The sequence below is a fragment of the Lathyrus oleraceus genome, chromosome 7 (assembly GCF_024323335.1).
Source record: "Lathyrus oleraceus cultivar Zhongwan6 chromosome 7, CAAS_Psat_ZW6_1.0, whole genome shotgun sequence".
NCBI lineage: Eukaryota > Viridiplantae > Streptophyta > Magnoliopsida > Fabales > Fabaceae > Lathyrus > Lathyrus oleraceus.
Genome location: NC_066585.1, coordinates 345,209,797 through 345,230,022, shown reverse-complemented (window position 1 = coordinate 345,230,022; position 20,226 = coordinate 345,209,797). Strand labels below are relative to the sequence as shown.

At 37.6% G+C, this 20,226-nt stretch overlaps 1 protein-coding gene across 1 annotated transcript; it reads right to left on the bottom strand.

The window, feature by feature from the left end:
- Positions 1 to 17,550: 17,550 nt before the first annotated feature.
- On the bottom strand, positions 17,551 to 19,994 carry LOC127103159 (probable WRKY transcription factor 17). The gene is made up of 3 exons (XM_051040437.1): positions 19,013 to 19,994; positions 18,804 to 18,920; positions 17,551 to 18,088 (listed from the first exon to the last, which is right to left on the bottom strand). Exons 1-3 carry the CDS (start codon positions 19,984 to 19,986, stop codon positions 17,923 to 17,925), a joined length of 1,257 nt encoding a protein of 418 aa, XP_050896394.1. The 5' UTR covers positions 19,987 to 19,994; the 3' UTR covers positions 17,551 to 17,922.
- Positions 19,995 to 20,226: the final 232 nt, after the last annotated feature.

The window sequence follows — 20,226 nt, the reverse complement described above, 5'->3', positions numbered from 1 at the left end:
TGCTTCGTCGTCTGGATCGAAGAAGCCATTTGGGAACGGTCAGCGTAAGAAGGAGGGTGACACGAGTGTTGTGTATGCCCAGAGAGGACACGGTAGGAATCATTACTACCAGCATACTGCTGCAGTAACAATTCCTGCTGGTAATCAATCTGTACAACAGCAGCCATTTCAGTAGAGAACACAACGGGCCGGGTATCAAGTGAGAGGAAGGATGACTGATTGTCAGTTTGATAGGCCACCCGTGACATATGCCTTCCTGTTGAAGAAGTTAAAGGATCTTGGGTTGGTTCAACTGAGGACGTTGGCTCCGGTAAGACCAGATCAGAGGCCTGACAGTTATGATGAGAACGCCAAGTGCGAATTCCACTTTGGTGCTCCCGGACACAATATTGAGGGTTGTAAAGCCTTTAAGCATGTTGTCCAAGACTTGGTGGATTCCAAGGCCATCAATTTCGCACCATCGCCGAACGTTAATGATAATCCCATGCCGACGCATGGTCCAATGGGGGTGAATGTAATTGCTGAGGAACCAGATCGCGTCTGTGCGGTGGGTGAAGAGACTGACAGTGACTGCGAGTTCGACTCGTGGATAAAACCGTGCGTACCAGGGATGGAGATCCAGAACTGGAAGGCCGAAAAGATCATCACTGTCACTCTGCGTGAAGAGTAATATTTCTGTTTTTCAATTCTGTTTGCATGAAAGCCATACGTTTTGCCCGAAACGTAATGGTTCATTGTAAGGGCCACCTCATGTGTTTCATTTTGCATTGTTTGCATCAGTAATAAAAGGATGTTTTTCGCATTAAAAGCGGTGTTCCCTGTTTTTCATTTATTTTTGAAGTTTAATAAAAATAAAATAAAATTGGCAATGTTTATTTTCATTTTTCTTCCTTTTAATTTGCTTCGTTCCGGCTCTCAAGCAATGCTTGAATCAACATTCATGCAGATGCGATCATTCTCCGGATCTCATTGATAACAATCCTGTTACACCTTTATATGACTTCGACAATCCGATCTATCATGTCGAAGAAGAAGGCGAAGAAGATTGTGAACTGCCGGAAGAATTAGCCAGGTTGTTGAAACAAGAGGAGAAGGTGATTCAACCGCACGAGGAGCGAGTTGAGATTGTTAATCTGGGTACCGAGGAGGTCAGAAAGGAAGTGAAAATTGGGGCCGCTTTGGAGGTGAATGTCAAGAGCAGAATGGTAGCATTGTTGAAAGAGTATGTTGATATCTTCGCCTGGTCTTATCAGGATATGCCAGGGTTGGATACCGATATCGTTGTACACAAGTTGCCATTGAGAGAAGATTGTCCTCCAGTAAAGCAGAAGTTGCGCAGAACTTGACCCGTGATGGCCATGAAAATTAAAGAGGAGGTACAAAAGCAGTTGGATGCTGGTTTCCTAGCTGTCACTAATTATCCGCCTTGGGTCGCGAACATTGTGTCGGTACCGAAGAAGGATGGAAAGGTGAGGATGTGTGTGGACTACCGGGATTTGAACAGAGCTAGTCCAAAAGATGATTTCCCATTACCTCACATCGATGTGTGGGTAGATAATACAGCTCAATTCTCGGTGTTTTCCTTCATGGATGGCTTTTCTGGCTATAATCAAATTAAAATGTCGCCGGATGATATGGAGAAAACAACATTCATCACACCATGGGGCACTTTTTGTTATAAGGTGATGCCATTCGGTCTCAAGAACGTCGGTGCCACGTATCAAAGAGCTATGGTGACTTTGTTTCATAATATGATTCATCATGAAATTGAATGCTATGTTGATGACATGATAGCAAAGTCCCAAACAGAAGAGGGGCATCTGGTAGACTTAGCCAAGTTGTTTGACCGGTTGAGACAATTCAAATTGAGGTTGAATCCGAATAAGTGCACTTTTGGAGTGCGGTCCGGTAAGTTGCTGGGGTTTATTGTGAGTGAAAGAGGAATCGAGGTTGATCTTGCTAAAGTAAAAGCGATACGAGAAATGCCTGAACCGAGAACAGAAAAGGAGGTTCGTGGTTTCTTAGGTAGATTGAACTACATTTCACGGTTCATATCTCATCTAACAGCCACGTGTGAACCCATATTCAAGTTGTTGAGAAAAGATCAAACGGTCAGGTGGAATGATGATTGCCAAGCGGCATTTGAAAAAATAAAAGAATATTTGCAGGAGCCTCCGATTCTAATGTCTCCCGTGGAGGGGCGACCGTTAATCCTGTACTTGACAGTCCTCGAGGGGTCTATGGGGTGTGTACTGGGGTAGCATGACGAGTCTGGTCGAAAAGAGCATGCAATTTACTACCTTAGCAAAAAGTTTACCGACTGTGAAACAAGATATTCACTGCTCGAGAAAACTTGTTGCGCTTTGGCATGGGCTACTCGCCGACTAAGACAGTATATGCTGGTTCATACCACTTTGTTGATTTCCAAGATGGATCCGATCAAGTATATATTTGAAAAGCCAGCATTTACCAGACGGGTTGCGAGATGGCAAATGATTTTGACTGAGTACGATATCCAGTACACTTCTCAGAAAGTAATCAAGGGGAGTGTATTGTCTGATTACCTCGCCCGGCAACCAATTGAGGATTATCAACCGATGAAGTTTGAGTTCCCTGATGAGGACATCATGTTTCTCAAATCGAAAGATTGAGAGGAACCTATCCCGGAGGAGGGGCCTGACCCTGAGTCTGAATGGATTCTGATGTTTGATGGGGCCGTTAACGTGAATGGTAGCGGAGTTGGTGCTGTTTTGGTTACGCCGAAGGGATCCCACATTCCTTTTGCTGCTCGACTAACGTTTGAATACACCAACAACGTGGCTGAATACGAAGCTTGTATCTTGGGTGTCGAAGAGGCGATTAATTTGCGAATCAAGAACCTTGTCATTTGTGGAGATTCAGCTTTGGTTGTGAACCAGGTTAGCAGAAAATGGTCGTGACCTATAAGGATTGGCAGGAGATGTTGCCGTTTGCATTGCACGGGTATCGAACCTCGGTGCGTACATCTACTGGGGCATCACCTTTCTCGCTTGTGTATGGGATGGAAGCCGTGCTACCGGTTAAGGTCCAGATTCCGTCATTGAGAGTCCTGATGGATGTGAAATTGGAAGAGGCTGAATGAGTAAGGACTCGGTATGACGAGTTGAGCTTGATTGAGGAAAAGAGGTTGGCAGCCATTTGTCATGGGCAGTTGTACCAGCAGCGAATGAAGCGTGCTTTTGACCGAAAGGTGCGACCTCGTGTGTACCATGTGGGAGATATGGTGTTGAAAAGGATCCTTCCTCCTCAGAACGATCGTCGGGGCAAGTGAACACCCAATTATGAAGGTCCGTTCGTGGTCAAGAAGGTTTTCTCTGGTGGAGCCTTGTTGTTGACGACCATGGATTGTGAGGATTTTCCATCCCCTGTGAATGCGGACGCAGTTAAAAAATACTTCGTATAAGAGACCCGCTGGACGAAAAGAATAAAATAGTCCAGGCAAAAATGGGCATCCCGGCGAACCAAAAAAAAAGGAAAAAAATGAAAAGGTTCGGGCAAAAATTAGGGATAAAAAGGAAAAACTGTACACCCGGCAATTCGAAAACCCCACAAGGGGGACTTGGGCAAAAAAGGGTATCCCGGTGGACTGAAAACCCGAAAAGGCGGTCCAGGCAAAAGAGGGAATGAAAAGAACAACTGCGTCTAGCATGATCGTTTGGACTTTGGATATGACATATGGATAATCCTCGGCAGAGATCGGTCGGAAGCGTCTTGTTTCAGAAGGCAGAAAGCGCGGAGAGTCTTGAGGACATATGGGTTGTAACCGGGTTGGAACTTGATGAGATCACAGGTTCTCATTGCCATTAGGATAGATTTTCCTTTTGTGCGCAATTACCTCTTTTCAGGAATTGCTTCCTGTGTATTGCTCAGTTATGAGCCACCTTTTTCAATCAATAAAATGCATGTTCAGTCAAATAATTTTGTTTTTGTTTTCATTACCGCTTTGATTGCAAAAACATCCGTTTATTTTGATAAAGAATCTTTGCATTTTGAGACATAGGGGTCCCTTCCAATGCATGTTTATAGGATTGAAAGCTTAAAATCTTATTCGGAAGGTTGAGTGACCTAGGTGTTGAAATTTTGGCATGCCTGGGGCACGTTTTTATCTAACGATCTCTTTTGCAGGTGCTGTTAGATATTTTCACTCACTTGCAGGTTGTGGTGTGAAGCGTTTCTTTTTGACTTTGAAGTCCAATCAGGGACAAGGGGTTGAAGAATGGTGTAAAGATGGCGAAAGGATGATGACGATCCTAGAGGGTTAATCAAGAAGACTCTTCAAAGTCTGAGGACTTGAAGTAGGGAGGAGTCGAGAATACAAGATGGTGAATCAGAAAAACCGGATGAGTCCGGGAGCTCTCAAAAGTGGAAAGTTGACACTGTGGTTAGATGGTGAATACCAGTGTTCGACGAGTCGACGGGTGTTCCGTGTCAAATATTCTGTATCTCCCCAGCGGGTTCGAGGTCGGTGTTTCCTCAGCAGCCAGGCCTGAAGTTTGTTGTTTCCCCTAGCAGGGTTGAGATTGGTTTCCTCAGCAGGTCTGAAGGTTGCTGTTCCCCCGGATGTGGTGTGCATTGGAAGTTTTCCCCAGCGAAGTCCCCAAGCAGATCAAGTTCAGTGGAGGTCGTCCCCAGTGAGGATTATCCTTTCCCCAGCAGCCGTGTTATCCCAAGCAGGGTGGAGATTAGAGAGATATCGAGTTCCTCAACAGAGTTACTCGTGTTGTCCCCTGAGGGGGATACTTTTCATGCATTCATCATTTAGAGAAGCATAGCATATTGCATAGTTAATTGTGTAGCATTTCCATGGTTATGGAGCATTACGCTGTAAAAAAACTCATGCATCAGCATTGCAAGCACAAACTAGTCTCAAGTCGTGGTTACCGTTTGAGAATTGGTTTAGCTGGTTGGTGAAGATGTTACTCTGAGGAGTTTAGCATCGTGAAGTTGGACCAACAATATTCCCTAGTAGCGCGATATTGGAGAAAAAAATTCCGTCGTTCGGAGAGGGAAGTCAAGATTGAAGAACGTTACGCGATCAGCGCGGAGGTTGGGGTCCATCAGGAGAAAAGGAGACGCATAGTGTCTTCTGGAGAATGGAGTTCACAATGGCGATCGAGAGTTATCGTCATGCGACTGAGGTTCAAATGGAGAACGGGGTTCATTGTTTGGTAGCGAGAGTGACATGAAGTTGTTGGGGTTCAAATGCGGTGATCAGGGATCATCCGCGCAAAAGGAAAATATTTATGTAGGGGTCCAAGAAATAAAATCAAAGAAGCATTGGGGTTCAAAAAAAAAATAATAATAATAATAACAAAGAGAAAATCCTCAACAGAAGTGGCATTCAGGCCAGCTTTCCGGTATTCAGACCGAAGTGGCATTCAGGCCAGATTTTCCGGTATTCAGACCGAGGTGGCGTTCAGGCCAATTTTCCGATGTTCAAATCGAAGAAGTTTCCGACATTCAGGTCGATGCAACTTGTGGCATTCAGGCCAATTTTCCAGTATTCAGACTGATGAGCGGCATTCAGGCCATGGTTATTCCTGTGTTACCATTTATTTTGGTATCCAGGTTAACATTCTTTTTCAGTATTCAGACCGACTCTCACCGTACCAGACGGATTCTTCTTTCAGGACCACCTCTTTGTCGATTCTGACAGGCATGGTTACTTAATTCCTAGCGGAGCGCAAATTGTTCGTTTGTTCTTTGTATTCAACCACTCTTCACCTTGATCATCTGAAAGTCGAGGCTGTTCATATCGACAGGTTCACAGTGGATTGAATAGGGGCAGCTGTAACACCTCAAAATTTGCCCTCCTCTTCTTGAGACTAGTTTGACACATTGCATTTCATATTTTAGAGCATTAGGCATTGCATTTTGCATCTCATGTGAAATGGGAAGGTCATCCTCCAAAGTCTTTTCAAAAGATGGAGAAGTTACATGATTCAAGCTTGAGGGTCTCTATGAATTGATGATCAACCATCTGAGGGTATGGGCTTCAATTAGGGTTTCTTGATTCTTCAAAGGTCTTGAGCATTATCTTGTTTGCAAGGATATATTACCATCATCATGGTTCTATCATCATCAAGAGTTGCAGAGTTTATCCTCAAGTTCCTCTGAATTAGGGTTGTGACCTCTGGTCAACCCTAATCAATGTCTTTCTTCAAACTAGGATTTCTCAAAGAGATGAGGTATTTTCTTGGGATGGAGATCACATGGTTATCATAAGGGGCTTACATGAGCTAGGGTTTCATTTTTGAGCAATTTCCCCAAGTGGTAGAGGCTCAAGCTGATCAGGGCATTTCAAGGTCATTTGAGGACCAAAAAGTCAACTGTGCAGTCAACTGAGGGCTATGAGGTGGGGAAATGAGTTGAGACACCTCAATCATGTTCAAAGGAGGCATATTCATCATTCTAAATATCCATCTTGAAGATTCAAAAGTCATGGCAAAAGTTACTAAAAATGGAAAGTGACTTGTAATTCAAAGTTTCCAAATTTGGCAAGTTTTTGGTCCACATTCAACTTGACTTTTCAATATCAAATATGTTTCAAATGGATTTTTGGTCAACATGCAAGTTGTAGATCCTTGTCTCCCCTTTTCAAAAAGTCCTAATTCATGTCCATATGATGAATTGTTGAGAAGTTATTGCCAAATTATCACAAGGTGTGCATGGAAGTTCAAAGTGACATAACTTTTGATACAAAACCCCAATTTGGTCCATTCTTTTTGAAAAATACTCCTCATGACCAATACTTCTCAAAACAAGCCTTGCCATGCATGGAAAAAGTGTGTATGATCATCATTCCTCAAGTGATCATTTTGGAGGGAATTTCCATAATTCAAATTTGGCTTATGATACAAGCAAAACAACAATTCCATGTTGATCCTTGGTTGATTTTAAGTGAATTCCAAGCTTAACATGAGCATGTGCATGTGTGTTTTGGCCATGCTAGCTTCATTTGCAATTTTGCAAGATACTTGAAATCTCCCTAATCATGATTAAACAAAGGCTAATTTGGTTTTCAACATCATTAGCAGGTCATATAAAAGCCAAACCCTAATCCATAACCTCCAGAATAGAATTTTCAGATCCAAATTCAAGAGTTTCCCTCCAATTTTCTCTCACTTCGAATTTCTTTTTTCTCCACATAAACACAAAATTTCTTTGCATATTCTTGATCATGAAGCTTCACTGAGCAAGATCCATCATTCATTTGTGGCAATTCATCAAGAAATCGTGCAGATCAAAAGCTTCATCAAGTGGATCGGATTTTGCAATTGAGGAAGATTAAGGAGTTTTCAACGGTTGATCTTTGCATAAAGCTTCAAGGCAAGAAAAGTAGAGTAGATCTGGAGCTTTTGGACACTTGAGAGCTTGATTTCAGAGAACTGCAATTCCAAGTAGGTTGAAATCGATCAACTCCTTTTGATGTTTTCTTGATATGAATGTGTAGATCTCATTGTGTAGGTTATGCTGATGTGATTAGTTTTGAAAATGATTGAGAAATGAGCTTGTATGATGAACTGGAATTTTTTATCATGATTATGTTTCTCTTCGATCCATGAAATTTAGGAAGAATTAGGATCAATTGATTATAGATTTGGATTGTGCATGGAAAGAGCTTTCAAATGATGTATCGTTTGTTGATTTCTGGAAAATCTCATCACTGAACTCCGCCGGAGATGGCCGGAGAAGACGACCGGAGCTACAGCTCCGGCGTCTGGTTCATGTTAGGGTTTTATCCTGCGTGGCTTCCATGTGGCTCCTTGCATGTATGTGCGATTGGCCATGGTTTCTTTGATTGGATCCACGTGAGCGTTGAAACGCTGATTGTGCTGATGAGTCATAAATGAAATGCATCGTTTCATTTATGTTGTGTTGGCTGCCATGTAACTGCTTGCTTGTCCATTTGATTGGTTCTGATTGCCTTGACTTTTCCACGCGTGCTTGACTTGCTTAGTGTGTATGCTGACCGTGTTAAATGATGATGTGCGTTTTGATGTCTAAATTTGGACCTTTAATCTGATTTGCGCGCCTCATCTGATGGCTGAGAATATTTCTGATTAATTCAAATATTTGTTTTCCCACCATTTTCCTTTTGGTTATTCATATTATTTTGTTCATCTTTAAACAATTATAAAAAATAGGAAAATGCTCCAAATTAACTCCAATTTTTTTTCATAGATTTGTCTTAATGTCTAGTCTTTATAATGTTAATTTCATGAATTGTTGTTTACTGGATTTTTATTTGTGAATTTTTGATTGAACATGGTGCTATTTTGATATGTTGTGTTCAATGCTTTGTGAAATATTCATTGTTGATCCAATTGATCTGATTTTTTGTATGCTTGATCTTCACTCATTATATGATTTTTGAGCACTGGTTTGAATTTTTTCTCATATGCTATCATTGTTTTTGACACATGAAGATGTATGTGACAATTTGTGTCACATATTTGGCATTGCATTTGTGCATTTTTGTTCACCTATCATTTGAACTCTTCTGAATTTGATATTTTGCACATTGTTTGTTCATAACATGAGAAACTTACATAAACAATTTCAAGGCCATTGCATGCTTTTCTCTTTTGATTTGGATTTTCTAATTTGGATGTCCATTTTGTGCTCATTTGCTTGCCTTTGCTTTACATTGACCATTTGAGGTATTCTCTTAATGAATTGATGCTAGTCCTTTTGAGGACATTTTGTGACATGTTTGAATGTGTATTATGTAAAAGATTGGGTTCTGTTTTGATCATTTGGTTTGGTTATGAACTTGGTCTTTGTACTAGTGTTTTGTACATAAACTAACCTTGATCTGTGTTTCAGGTTTGGACATTTAGCATTAATGGTTGAGTTGCTCACCTTTTGAGATGCAAATTGGATTGTGTTCTGACTTCTTTGTGTTTTGTAGGGATTCAAGTTGATGTGTTGAGCTAATTGCTTCATTTGAATGCTTGAACATTGCTCATTAAGTTGTGTGCAGTTGGATGGTGTCACTGTTTGTTTTCTGATTGGTTGTCTGAGATACTAACTGTTTAGCTTTTGTACATGTACATTAGTTGCTTGCTTTTAGCTCTTGCTTGAGCTTTGGATTGTGGTTGATACACCACTTAGGTAGCTATCTTCTTACTCCATGTAGTCTAGAAGTCCTGTCACCTTTTTGGCAGGCATTTTGCTGGCAAGTCCTCCTTCAGAGGCTCTGTTTGTGTTTGTTTACATTTGTGCCAAAGACCTCCAAGATGAGGCATGTGACATTTGATAAGACCTCCTAAGTGAAGAGGCAATTGACGGATAAAAGGGATTAGTAGCCAATCCCCCGTTATTCAGTGAGTCATTCATTATGCTCGCACTACGTGCTGATGCTTTTGAACATGTACCCAAGATCTTTGTCCAGTGTCTGTCAAGTGGAATAGGATCCCTCTTTCTGGATCCCCACACTTTCTTTGTCATAAGCTCACCCAGGCCAGGGTTAAGAGCATGAGGTCTCATCCTCATTACCATTTTGATCAGCTTCACCCTGACGTTCAATGTCAGTGGTTAAGAGCTACAGATTACCCATTACAGTTTGGCTTGTTTGTCGAGGTTGATATGACCCCTCTTGACTAAAGCCTACCCATTGTTTGGGCCTCTTGTTTGGATATAGTGTGTGATGCTTGTTCACTTGTGTTGGTGTGTTTATCTGCTTTCCTCTTCTTATCTCCATTTCTGTAGGAGTCGTACGATTAACTTCTTAGGATGTTGAACGTATGTAGAGTTAAGACTTGAGTTGACTCGCTTCCTTTGTGAGTCAAATTCTTGTTAGAGACCTCAACTTAGAGATTGTTGATTGCATGACAACAATTAGGCTCGAGTCTTAGTCTCCCTATTAGTTTGTTGTTTCCCTGGTCTCTGGTTAGTAGAGTGTTGTACCCCTGTTAAAGGGAACTACGTCACCCTGATTCTCATACCAGATGAGATACGTAGGCAGGAGGTTGCGAGCAATCTCTCCGGGCACCCTTTTATTTTATTTTTGTGTGTTCATCCTTTCCTTTGTTTCTTTGGTGTGAGTACTTGTTTGTCCCGCGTGGGCGTGGTGGTATGTTCATACCTTAGGGATTTCTTCTCTTACCATTCGGGGTTCATTTGTGATGATGGTTATCATCTTTGGGGTTCATTTGTGATGATGGTTATCATCTTTGGGGTTCATTTGTGATGGTTGTCACTCACTTGGGGTTCATTTGTGATGATTGATATTCATTTGGGGTTCACACTTGGGTTTACCTTTATCATTTAGGGTTCATTCGTGACAGTTGTCACTCACCTGGGGTTCATTTGTGACGGTTGTCACTCACTTGGGGTTCATTTGTGACGGTTGTCACTCACTTGGGGTTCATTTGTGACGTTTGTGGTGACTGGCTGGATAGTTAGTTACTTTGTTAGGGTTTGTTCTGATAACCTTTTCTTTGGTATTCGCTGGTTATCGATTGTTGTTGTTAGGAGTCGGATATAAGTCCATGTATTGGCATTCTGTATCCTTGTTTATTGTTGTTAGGAGTGGGATATAAGTCCATGTATTGATATTCTGTTTCCTTTTGTTTTGTTGTGGTTAAGAGTCGGATATAAGTCCATGTATTGGCATTCTGTTTCCTTGTGGGTGTTTCTTTTGACGTCTCAGCGTCTCTGTTTGGTGTTTTGTTTCGGCGTGCGTTAGCCGAGCTACGAGTGCTCTGATTCTTCTCTGGATAGAGAAGATACGTAGGCATAGGACGCGATGTCTTAGAGAGCATGCCTCCTTTTCCCCGAACTACGTTGACTCTGATGTTTGTTTCTGACAAACTACGTAGGCCTAGGATGCGACATCCTGCCGAGTCCATTTCCTCCGTTTTCTTTCTTCATCCACCTGTTTATTATTCCAGTTTGTGCAATTTCTTTGAGCAGTTTTATTAGCAACCTTTTCCTATTCTTTGAGCTATCTTTTGAGCGTGGATCCCGTCGAGTACGGCGGACGTGAGGGGTGCTAACACCTTCCCCTTGCGTAACCGACTCCCGTACCTTGTAATCTCTGGTCGTATGACCGTTCCTTTCCCTTTCTTAGGTTAGTCTTGCGCTCCCTTTCCGTCATAGGATGAATAACGTCGGTGGCGGCTCTGTATTTTTCCGCCGGTTGTTTTTCGCGTTGCGACACTTTCAAGTTCAATGGACATATATTGAAACCATACTACCAAGGACAAGGAAGTTGCTTGGTAGAAGTTGTTCAACCCGTAGGATAGAATGGTAAGCCATCGAGCTATGGACGTTAAAAAAGTGCTTCTTGGAAGGAAACCCAAGGGAGGTATTTACTTTGTTTTTTATTATGTTTGGTGTTTATTTATTGTTTTGAGTCATGTTGCGTCAATGGCAAGCTGGGTATGTAGAGAACGACTTAGAAAAATTTGAGCTGTGAAATTTAAAAAAAAAAAGTCACATGTCCTGCCCATACACGTAACTCACTATGTATTACGTGTATGGGCCTGCAAAAATGGTGCACCTCTGTTGAAACACGTAGCTTACGCGTAAGGAGCCCATATGAGATTTTTTGTTACACGTAAATAATGGAAATACGCGTAAGGTACGTGTAATGGTAACCTTATAAGATCTGTTACGCGATCTGAAAATTTTCAACTGAATCGTAGCTTACACATATTACCCGTCTTGCTAGTGAGTTTAGTTCTTTTGTTTGAATAAGTGAAAATTTCTAGCTATATTGGTTGATAAGAAGCACTCCGACTAAATGTTGGCACGTCCTCTATTTATTGACCCCCAAGTGTTGATACTTCTAAAAGTAATTGGCTGTGATTTGCTTGAGTTCTACTAGCAGGGACTAATGTGGGCCATCATTGAAAGTGACACTGCATCACACAAGAGGTATTTTGAAATTGTTCAGTTTACCTAACATGGTGAGGTCGGAAAAAGAAAAATGTAATATTCATTATGAGAGAGTATTCAGGTATATCTTTATCCTTCAGAGTTTGCGTACGTTCTTTTCAAATGTTAATTGAATTATTACACGCACTGAGGCACGCTATTTTTTCACCCCTGAGCCTTTCTAGCCATCCCTCTTATTATTCTCCGTTGTCAACTCACTTTGAGTCGTTATCCCCATTGTTTATTATTATTTACCCAAATCATGCACCTGTGGCCTAAACACTTCCTTACCCTGTTTAGAGTATTGTATGTTGTTTTTTATATGTGCTTCATTCTAAGTTTGGGGTTGCTGTTGGTATAGCAACCTTTAAGTTTGGGGTAGCTGTGCAGTATTACTAAAGGTGGGTGCACCTGAGAAAAAATAATAACTATAATAATCTAAAAAGAGCTTAAAAGAAAAAAAAAATGAATGAAAACAATTAATAATACTCAGGAGCACTCACCAAAAGGAGAACTCAGTTGAATGATTGAGAAGTCCAGACCAGTTGGCCAAAGAACGTCAAGGTTTAAGAAGGTCCGACAGTGATACTTTAGAATGATCATAGTAAAAAATGATTGTCATACTCTAAACCATTAGCCTACTCATCCATATATGATCCCACCATAGCCCTAACCCCATTACAACCTAAAATAACTCAAAAAGTGTGTGTGGTGTGTATTTTGAAATGAATAGAGAATTTATTCAAGCTTATGATTCAGTATTGTGTACTATGAATTGAGAGTATAAACACTTTAACCTCAGAGAGTCTTGGTGAGAGTGTGAAATAAGCTGACATGTGAAAGAGTACTTCGAAGTGGAAGTGTGGCCGAATAATCGAACGTGGTAAGCAAAGGGAATTGAAGGTAGCAGCAAGAGTGAATCACGAAAGATCGCAGAAGTATTATGGTGAAATTAATCTTTAGTTATTTAGGGGTGACATGATCATCATAGGTCCTGAATATTGCTTAAGGATAAGCAAAAAGCCAAGTTTGGGGTTGTGATAAGTCACCATTTATGCTAGAAATTTTACTATTTATGCGACATAAAACCCAGGTAAATTATAGTATTATGATATGAATTCCTGAGTTTTTGAGTCAGTTTGTGTCATGATAGTATTTTCTTGGTTTGAGTTTCTCTTGGCTATTTTTACGCTTTTGGTATGTGTAGTGTATTGAATGCAGATATGAAAGTGCAAGGGACCACGAATCAGATGCAAGACCGGGCCAGAACAAAAGGGAAGAGAAAAAAGGAAGAAAATTGCACAATTGCTGCTAATACGTGTAATTCCAAGCCATTACGCGTATTGCCTTATCCTCGTACTCGTATAATACGAGTTCCAACATAAGGGAGGAAAAAATGAGCTTCTGCCCTTACGCATAATAGGGAAGGCGTTACGCGTAAGGACATGCCTCTACGCCTGCAAGGATGCTTACGCGTAGAAGATTGGGGCAATGAACAGGGAATTACGCATAACAGGTAGGTCCATACGCGTAATGAGGTCCAAAAACTCAAGAAGCCTAAAGCATGTCTATTTAACCCGGAAATGCGATTTTTCGAGGGTTGGACGATTTTACGGAGCAAAAACACGTTCTAAAGGCTGGAGAACTCATAATTTCAAGGTGGATTTAGATTTTCAAGAGCTCTCTGCGATTGAAGACCAATTCATCTTAGATTTCTATAAAGACAACAATATTTATTAGGTTTTCTTTTCTTTTTATGAGTAGCTAAACCCCCCATTGCTAGGGGATATCCTTCATTCAGATTTGTAATGATTTTGTATTACAATATGCAATAACAACAATTTATATTATCATTGATTTATTCTCATGATTGTTCTTATTGCTTTCTCTGTCGGACAAACAAAGTTTGACGTATGTGAAACAATTAGGTTAGACCGCCATTATTCATGATCTGCTTGAGAATATATCATAGTAGATATCACCTAGGACTAGGGATACCCTATAATAACCAGATCATTCTTAATATACTAATGCTTAATTTCATCTATTATTGTCTATGGACATAATAATTAGGTTAAATGATTACAGGTTTTCTCACTAAGAGCTTAGGAGTAAACAACCTTAAGAACGAGTAATCAATTATACAAAATATGTTGTTGCACTGTGAGATCAAAATTGTTACATGATTGAATCAAACACCTTCCCTAGCATATTACTCATATATGTTTTAACCATGCACATACTTTATTTATTTTATTTGAAATTTCTTTCATAATTTCACCAAATTATCCGAAAACCCCCCAAGCTTTAGTTTAGTTGAAATTATTCAGAACTTTGTATTATCAAGCAGTCCTTGATACGCCATATTTTGAGTCCTTTGACTTATGGGTAGATAACCCCTAGGTAGTTACCTTGTTTATTTTGTTTACTAACCATTAATTATTCATTGCTAAACATTGTTATAGTTGACCTAGTTTGTTTATCTTGTGATTTATTGTCAACTTTATTGCATTGTAATTTACTTTCAAGTACCCGTCATCATCATCATTGTATATATATTCACATGCATCCTATATCGTTGTAATTTACTTATTATCATCATAACCAAAAACAAACAAAAAACATGATAAAATTAAAAGACCAAAAGAATGCATTTCATATGTGGCCAACTGTTGGACTTATAGGATTTTATTAAGACCCTTGCATGTGGATCTTTCCCTAACTCTTGATCATATGTCCTAACTTGGATTTTCATATGTAACTTGCAATCTTTTATTGTAAGAATGACAGTCATGGCACTCCCCTAGGGAGACATGACTTTAAGACTATTATCCACTTGTTAGCATATGTCACTTTGTTATCTTGTATATATCCATTGCACATCCCCATTCAAAACTAAAAGCAATAAACCCTTGATTCAACGTTAAGTGACATTTTCATAATCAAACTCAAAATAACATAAAAATACAATTAGAATTGTGCTCCACGAGCCTTAAGTGAAGGGGAATGAGTAAGGATGGAGCTTTCCTACCGTTACTCTGAGTATTTTGGACACAAGACACTTGGCTTGTTTGTTTGAAATATTCACCTCCGTCCATAGTCTTTAGTTCAATTATAATAAAAAACATTCTTTTTAAAACCCCTAAAAACAACATCAACTCATCAAACCTTATTTTTGCGGCTTAGGGCATCACACCGAAAACCTATTTTTAAGGTAAAATCAACCAACACATAAACATTTTCTAATCTGAACTACGGATCTCTGATTCTTCATCACACAATGAATGATACGTAGGCACAAGGGCCCCAATCATTGGTGAGCACAATAAATAAAAAATAACAAAATTCATTTTCCCACCATTTTTAATAATGATAAAGATAGACTTTAAAAAATAAATACCCATGCACACTAACAACATAAATGGTTCCCATGGATTACCATGGACGTGAGGGGTACTAATGTAATAAATGCATTGCAAATAGTCTCACATAGAAAGTGGAGCTAACATTAAAAATATTTATAAAGACCTTGAAACATTAAACTCACCAAAGAAGGCAAAGAGGATAAGGTGCCACATGGACATATGTGGTGGTCCCAAGCATTACGCCACATGTCACATCCAAACAACCCCTCGCTGGTGTAGCCATCGGCAACACCGGCTCCGGCTCCGGGACCGGGTCCGAGGGCGTGGACGTAGAGGCGCTAGTGGTGGCTTGTAGACGGTACTTGAGCACTTAGGCACGAAGCATCGGAGCAATCGGGCTATTCGCGGTGTTAATGAGGCGGCGCTCCGGCGGTCGGCCTTCGTGCGACATGCTACAAATTAATCCTAAGTATTGCTCCAGGATTTTGGTTGTTGATTACAGTTTGAATTTCGAATTCAAAATATACAACACTTCATGAAGTGGTGCATTGTATGATCATAGGTGAACCATTGCAACATATGGTGAAAATGTGTTGTTTCATCAAGAGATGCAAACTTATGAAATAACACATGCATGATCTATAAATATATGATTCTGAATTCGAAAATCACACACTCAAAATATGCACATCCTCTTAAGCATTCCAGACACACTTCCTTGCATTCGAGTTCTTCGCCTGTCTTGTGCAGACTCGATCAAAAGGATGAATTATCCTAGGTATTCTTGCTCTCCGACTCTAAGATATCAAAGAGAGCGCTTGAAATACTTTTAAGGAAAGTGAATTTGTTCACGATTCAACCTGGATCCATTTAATCTTATCGAAATTTCTAACACAATTATCTTAAATCCAAAACTGAGTTGGGCATTGGAATATTAACCATACAGATACCTCCATGTGAACTATTGTATCAAAGATTAGCAACGCCGATTTAAGATTGACATTGATCAAAAATGTTGATTCAAAATCAATGCTTCTGGTTCAAGAAACACTGTAATCGCAACATTCGATCAACGGTACAATACCAAGAAATCATGAGCGAAGAAATTTTTACATTAATGTTTACTTTTAAATTCGCAATAGTAATTATCTTCCTCCATTTCTGATTCTGCAATAGTAATTTTTATTTTTAAATTCACAGTAATCAAATGATCTAGGATCACATTGATGTTTTTACTCTTTTTTTTCACCAGGTGTTTTTCGGAATAAAGTCAGAATCATCTCTAATTACTTTTATGCTTAATAATTCATAACAAATTCTAGATGTTATTATATGTTATTACATTAACAAAGAGAAAAAGCATTCTTGGAGCTTCAAGTAACAATTATAATAATAATAATAATAATAATAATAATAATAATAATAATAATAATAATAATAATAATGATTGATTGATTTCTATACAATATTTATAATAAAAAATTATGTAAATTACTCCAAGTTAAATATTTTTTTTAAGAAATCATTTTAATTATAATGTTTGAGGGCTTAGTTATGCCAAATTAAGACATAAAATTATTTATTATTTTAACTTATGTATACGATCTTTTGGTCCTCGATCAACTTTATTCTCCAAAAAATTTATAATAAATTTCAAATATATTGAGATTATCAATTTGAAGTTCTAGAATTAAAAATTATAAAAATCAAATTTTATCCTAGATTTATTGTGAGAAATAACCTATAATGTTGTTATATAAGTTTTAATGAATGTAAATATTTAGTCAAAATGTGTTTCAAACAATTTAAGAAAATTAAATTAAATTTTACTAATAAAATAATAATTAATTTTAATAAAAAAATAAAAAATAAAAAATATTTTATTTTTTTATAGATATTTAAATTCATTCAAAGATATCTTTTCACTCAAACGTTCACTTGACATAATATAATCAAATCAAATCAACCTTAAATAAACTTTTAAATTAAATATAAAAACCATATTTATGAAATATATAATATAAATATTTTTAGTAAAAATATAAAAAACACTAAAACATAAACCTCTATATGATATTTACAATGAATTTTCTTAACTGTGTACAAACTTGCTCTAAATAAATATTATTAATTTCTCAATTTTTAATAGAATGAAAAAACAATAATAAAGAGTTATTGGTAAAGATAAAAGTGAGAAATTAATAATAATTATTTTTTTCAATATTGCATTCATTACAAAAAAACCATCGAATCAATATTATTTAGAGGCCAATTCTAAACAAGATCTACTTAATTAGGATAAGCTCTTTAGGTTAGACTCTACCAACTAATAGATCTTATGTTGGTAATCAAAATATTGCATTTGTCATTAGAGCATTGTCCTTCTCATGTTCATCAAATTGTAGCATTATAAATTTAGGTGAAACTAAGTTTGCCACATGTGGTTATGATATGATTTCTCTAGCAGCAAGTGAACGACTCCTTATAAGCCAACTTCTTCATAATTTACTTTTGATTGACATTGATGAACCTGAGCATTATTGTATTCTGATTGGTCAAACTGTGACATCATTGTATTCGGAGAATCTTAGTTTCTAATGTTTGACAAAGATCCACATTTTTTGACACTGAATTATCTCTTCTTAGATGACTTGTTATGCGAAGAAAAATCTACAACGGGTTTTGGATGGTTGTGTTCTCCTATATATGTCACGATATAAATATTTTCTTTGTTTGGTTTCTTTTCTACTTGTTTTTTTGCCAAACAATCTTTGAAAGTATTACATATGTAGTAGTCCCTGCAAAATCATTAATACATTCTTTCATATGTCAAACACCACAAAATTGTAACATTTTAACATCTATAATCATATAAACGCATATAAGTATATTGGTTAAGTTTTTTTATATATGTTTGAGATTCATCTTTGTCCATTAATAAGCCACACACATATTTATTGCATGCTCGTTAAAAATATAATAAACAAGATTTTTTTTAGTTTTACCAAATTAACCTTATTAAGTACTATTGTACTTACTACCAACCTAAGTTAAAAGTGAAGAATATAAAAATATAGATCGATGAACTTAATATATTTTAAATATTATAATTTGAATAAAAAGTTTAAATATTCTTTTGTAACTTATAATATTTTTTTTTCTCTTTTAGTCCTTGAAAAAAGATTATTTTTAGTTCATGCAAAAAAAGAACTTTTTATTTTGGGTCTTTTTTGTTTTGTATTAGTCTTGACAACATTTATTCATATTAATTAGAATCTGTTCCTTTAAAATCGAGAAAATTTAATTTTAAATATTAGTAAACTATTCATTTAGTAAAAAATTTATGACTAAATAAAATATGAAATTTGACATAAATTAAAAAATGAGCATAAAAGAAAACAATTTAGCTAAGATTATCTTAAATTGCTAGGTTCACATAGCCTTCAGCAAAAAAAATATTTTAATGGTAAAGTAAACAAAATATATGTGAAAGTTACACAAATATGAAAAAACCTTGGATGTTGAGATCCTTTAATGGGTTTATGTCCATATTTTCTCCATTCCCATGGATCTTCACCCAACTTCTCTACACTCATATGCCATTCTACTATCTTCTGATTATCAAACTTCCTGAAAAAAATAAAATTTGAAACGAAATTAACTTGACATATTAAGATTGATAAAGGATTAAAGATATTAAAATATATGAGCAAATATTTTACCTTTTCCTATTTTTGCATAGCACTCCTTGTGGATCTGTATTTGATAAAATCTTAGAGCTAGTTTGGGGTTGTAGATTTGGTAGTTGATCGCACTCTCTTGCATAATGTTTAGAAACTGATGGATGGTTGTAAGCAAGATCAAAATGAGCCGTTGTGATTTTAATGCAAGCGGCGGGTTTGAGAGAAGATAGTTGATTGTTTTGATTTTGTTGGATTTCTTGTTGTTCAAAGGGTTTGGGGAAATAATATATCATAGGATGGTTATTTGTTCCATGACAACTAGTGTTAGTGTTGATCATGGTAGTGATAGAAGGTGTAGTGGTTGTGGAGCTCGGGATAAAAATGTTTGATGGAAGGTCAGGGTTGGTGAAGGTTGCTCTAATGGGTGTGGGAATATCTGTGGTGAGATTATTGATGATGGGGATGGGGATAATGGTTGTTGGATTGAAGTTAGGTATAAATTTTTCTGCCTCAGTAATATTAGTTGGTTGCATGTTTCGTTCTCTAATGACGGTTGGGAAATCAAAAAAATTGGATTTTTGATTAGAGTTGTGATTAATAGTGTTAGTGATGGTAGTGGTGGTTATGTGGGTAGGGACATGAATGCTTGTAGTATTAATGGTGGTCGGGGTAGCGAGGATAGTAGTGGTGGGGGTGATGGTAATGGGTGCAGTTGTGGTGTGGGAAGGGATAATAGTGTTGGGATTGAAATTGATTTTCAATTTGTCTAGCTCTATAAAATCAGTTGGTTTAAGTGGGGAAAAACTGACTGATATATTTTCTTGGGTTAAAGAAAAATCATCAAAGTAAGATGGTGTGGTGTTTGGAGGATATATAATGTTATTGGTATTGGTGGAGGTTGTTGTTAAGGTGTGAGGTGGAGGAAGAGTTTCAAAAATGGTGGTAGGAGAAGTATAGGTGTTACTTTTGAAGCCATGAAAACCGGAAAATAGATCACCATCACTATTATCCATGGGAGAAATAAACAGTTTGGTGATGGAGTGTATGTCTAAAGTTAAAGATTTTCTAACAATTTATAGGAAAAAATGAATATTTTTTCAACAATTGAGTTGGATTGATATTTCCAAAGACAATTGTAACTGTTTAAATAATTTGATTAAAAAAAATAAAAATGTCCTCACTCATTTACTAGAGAAATTTTTTATAAAGACTTTTTATAATAATGAGAAAATCACCCATTTTTATATTCATAT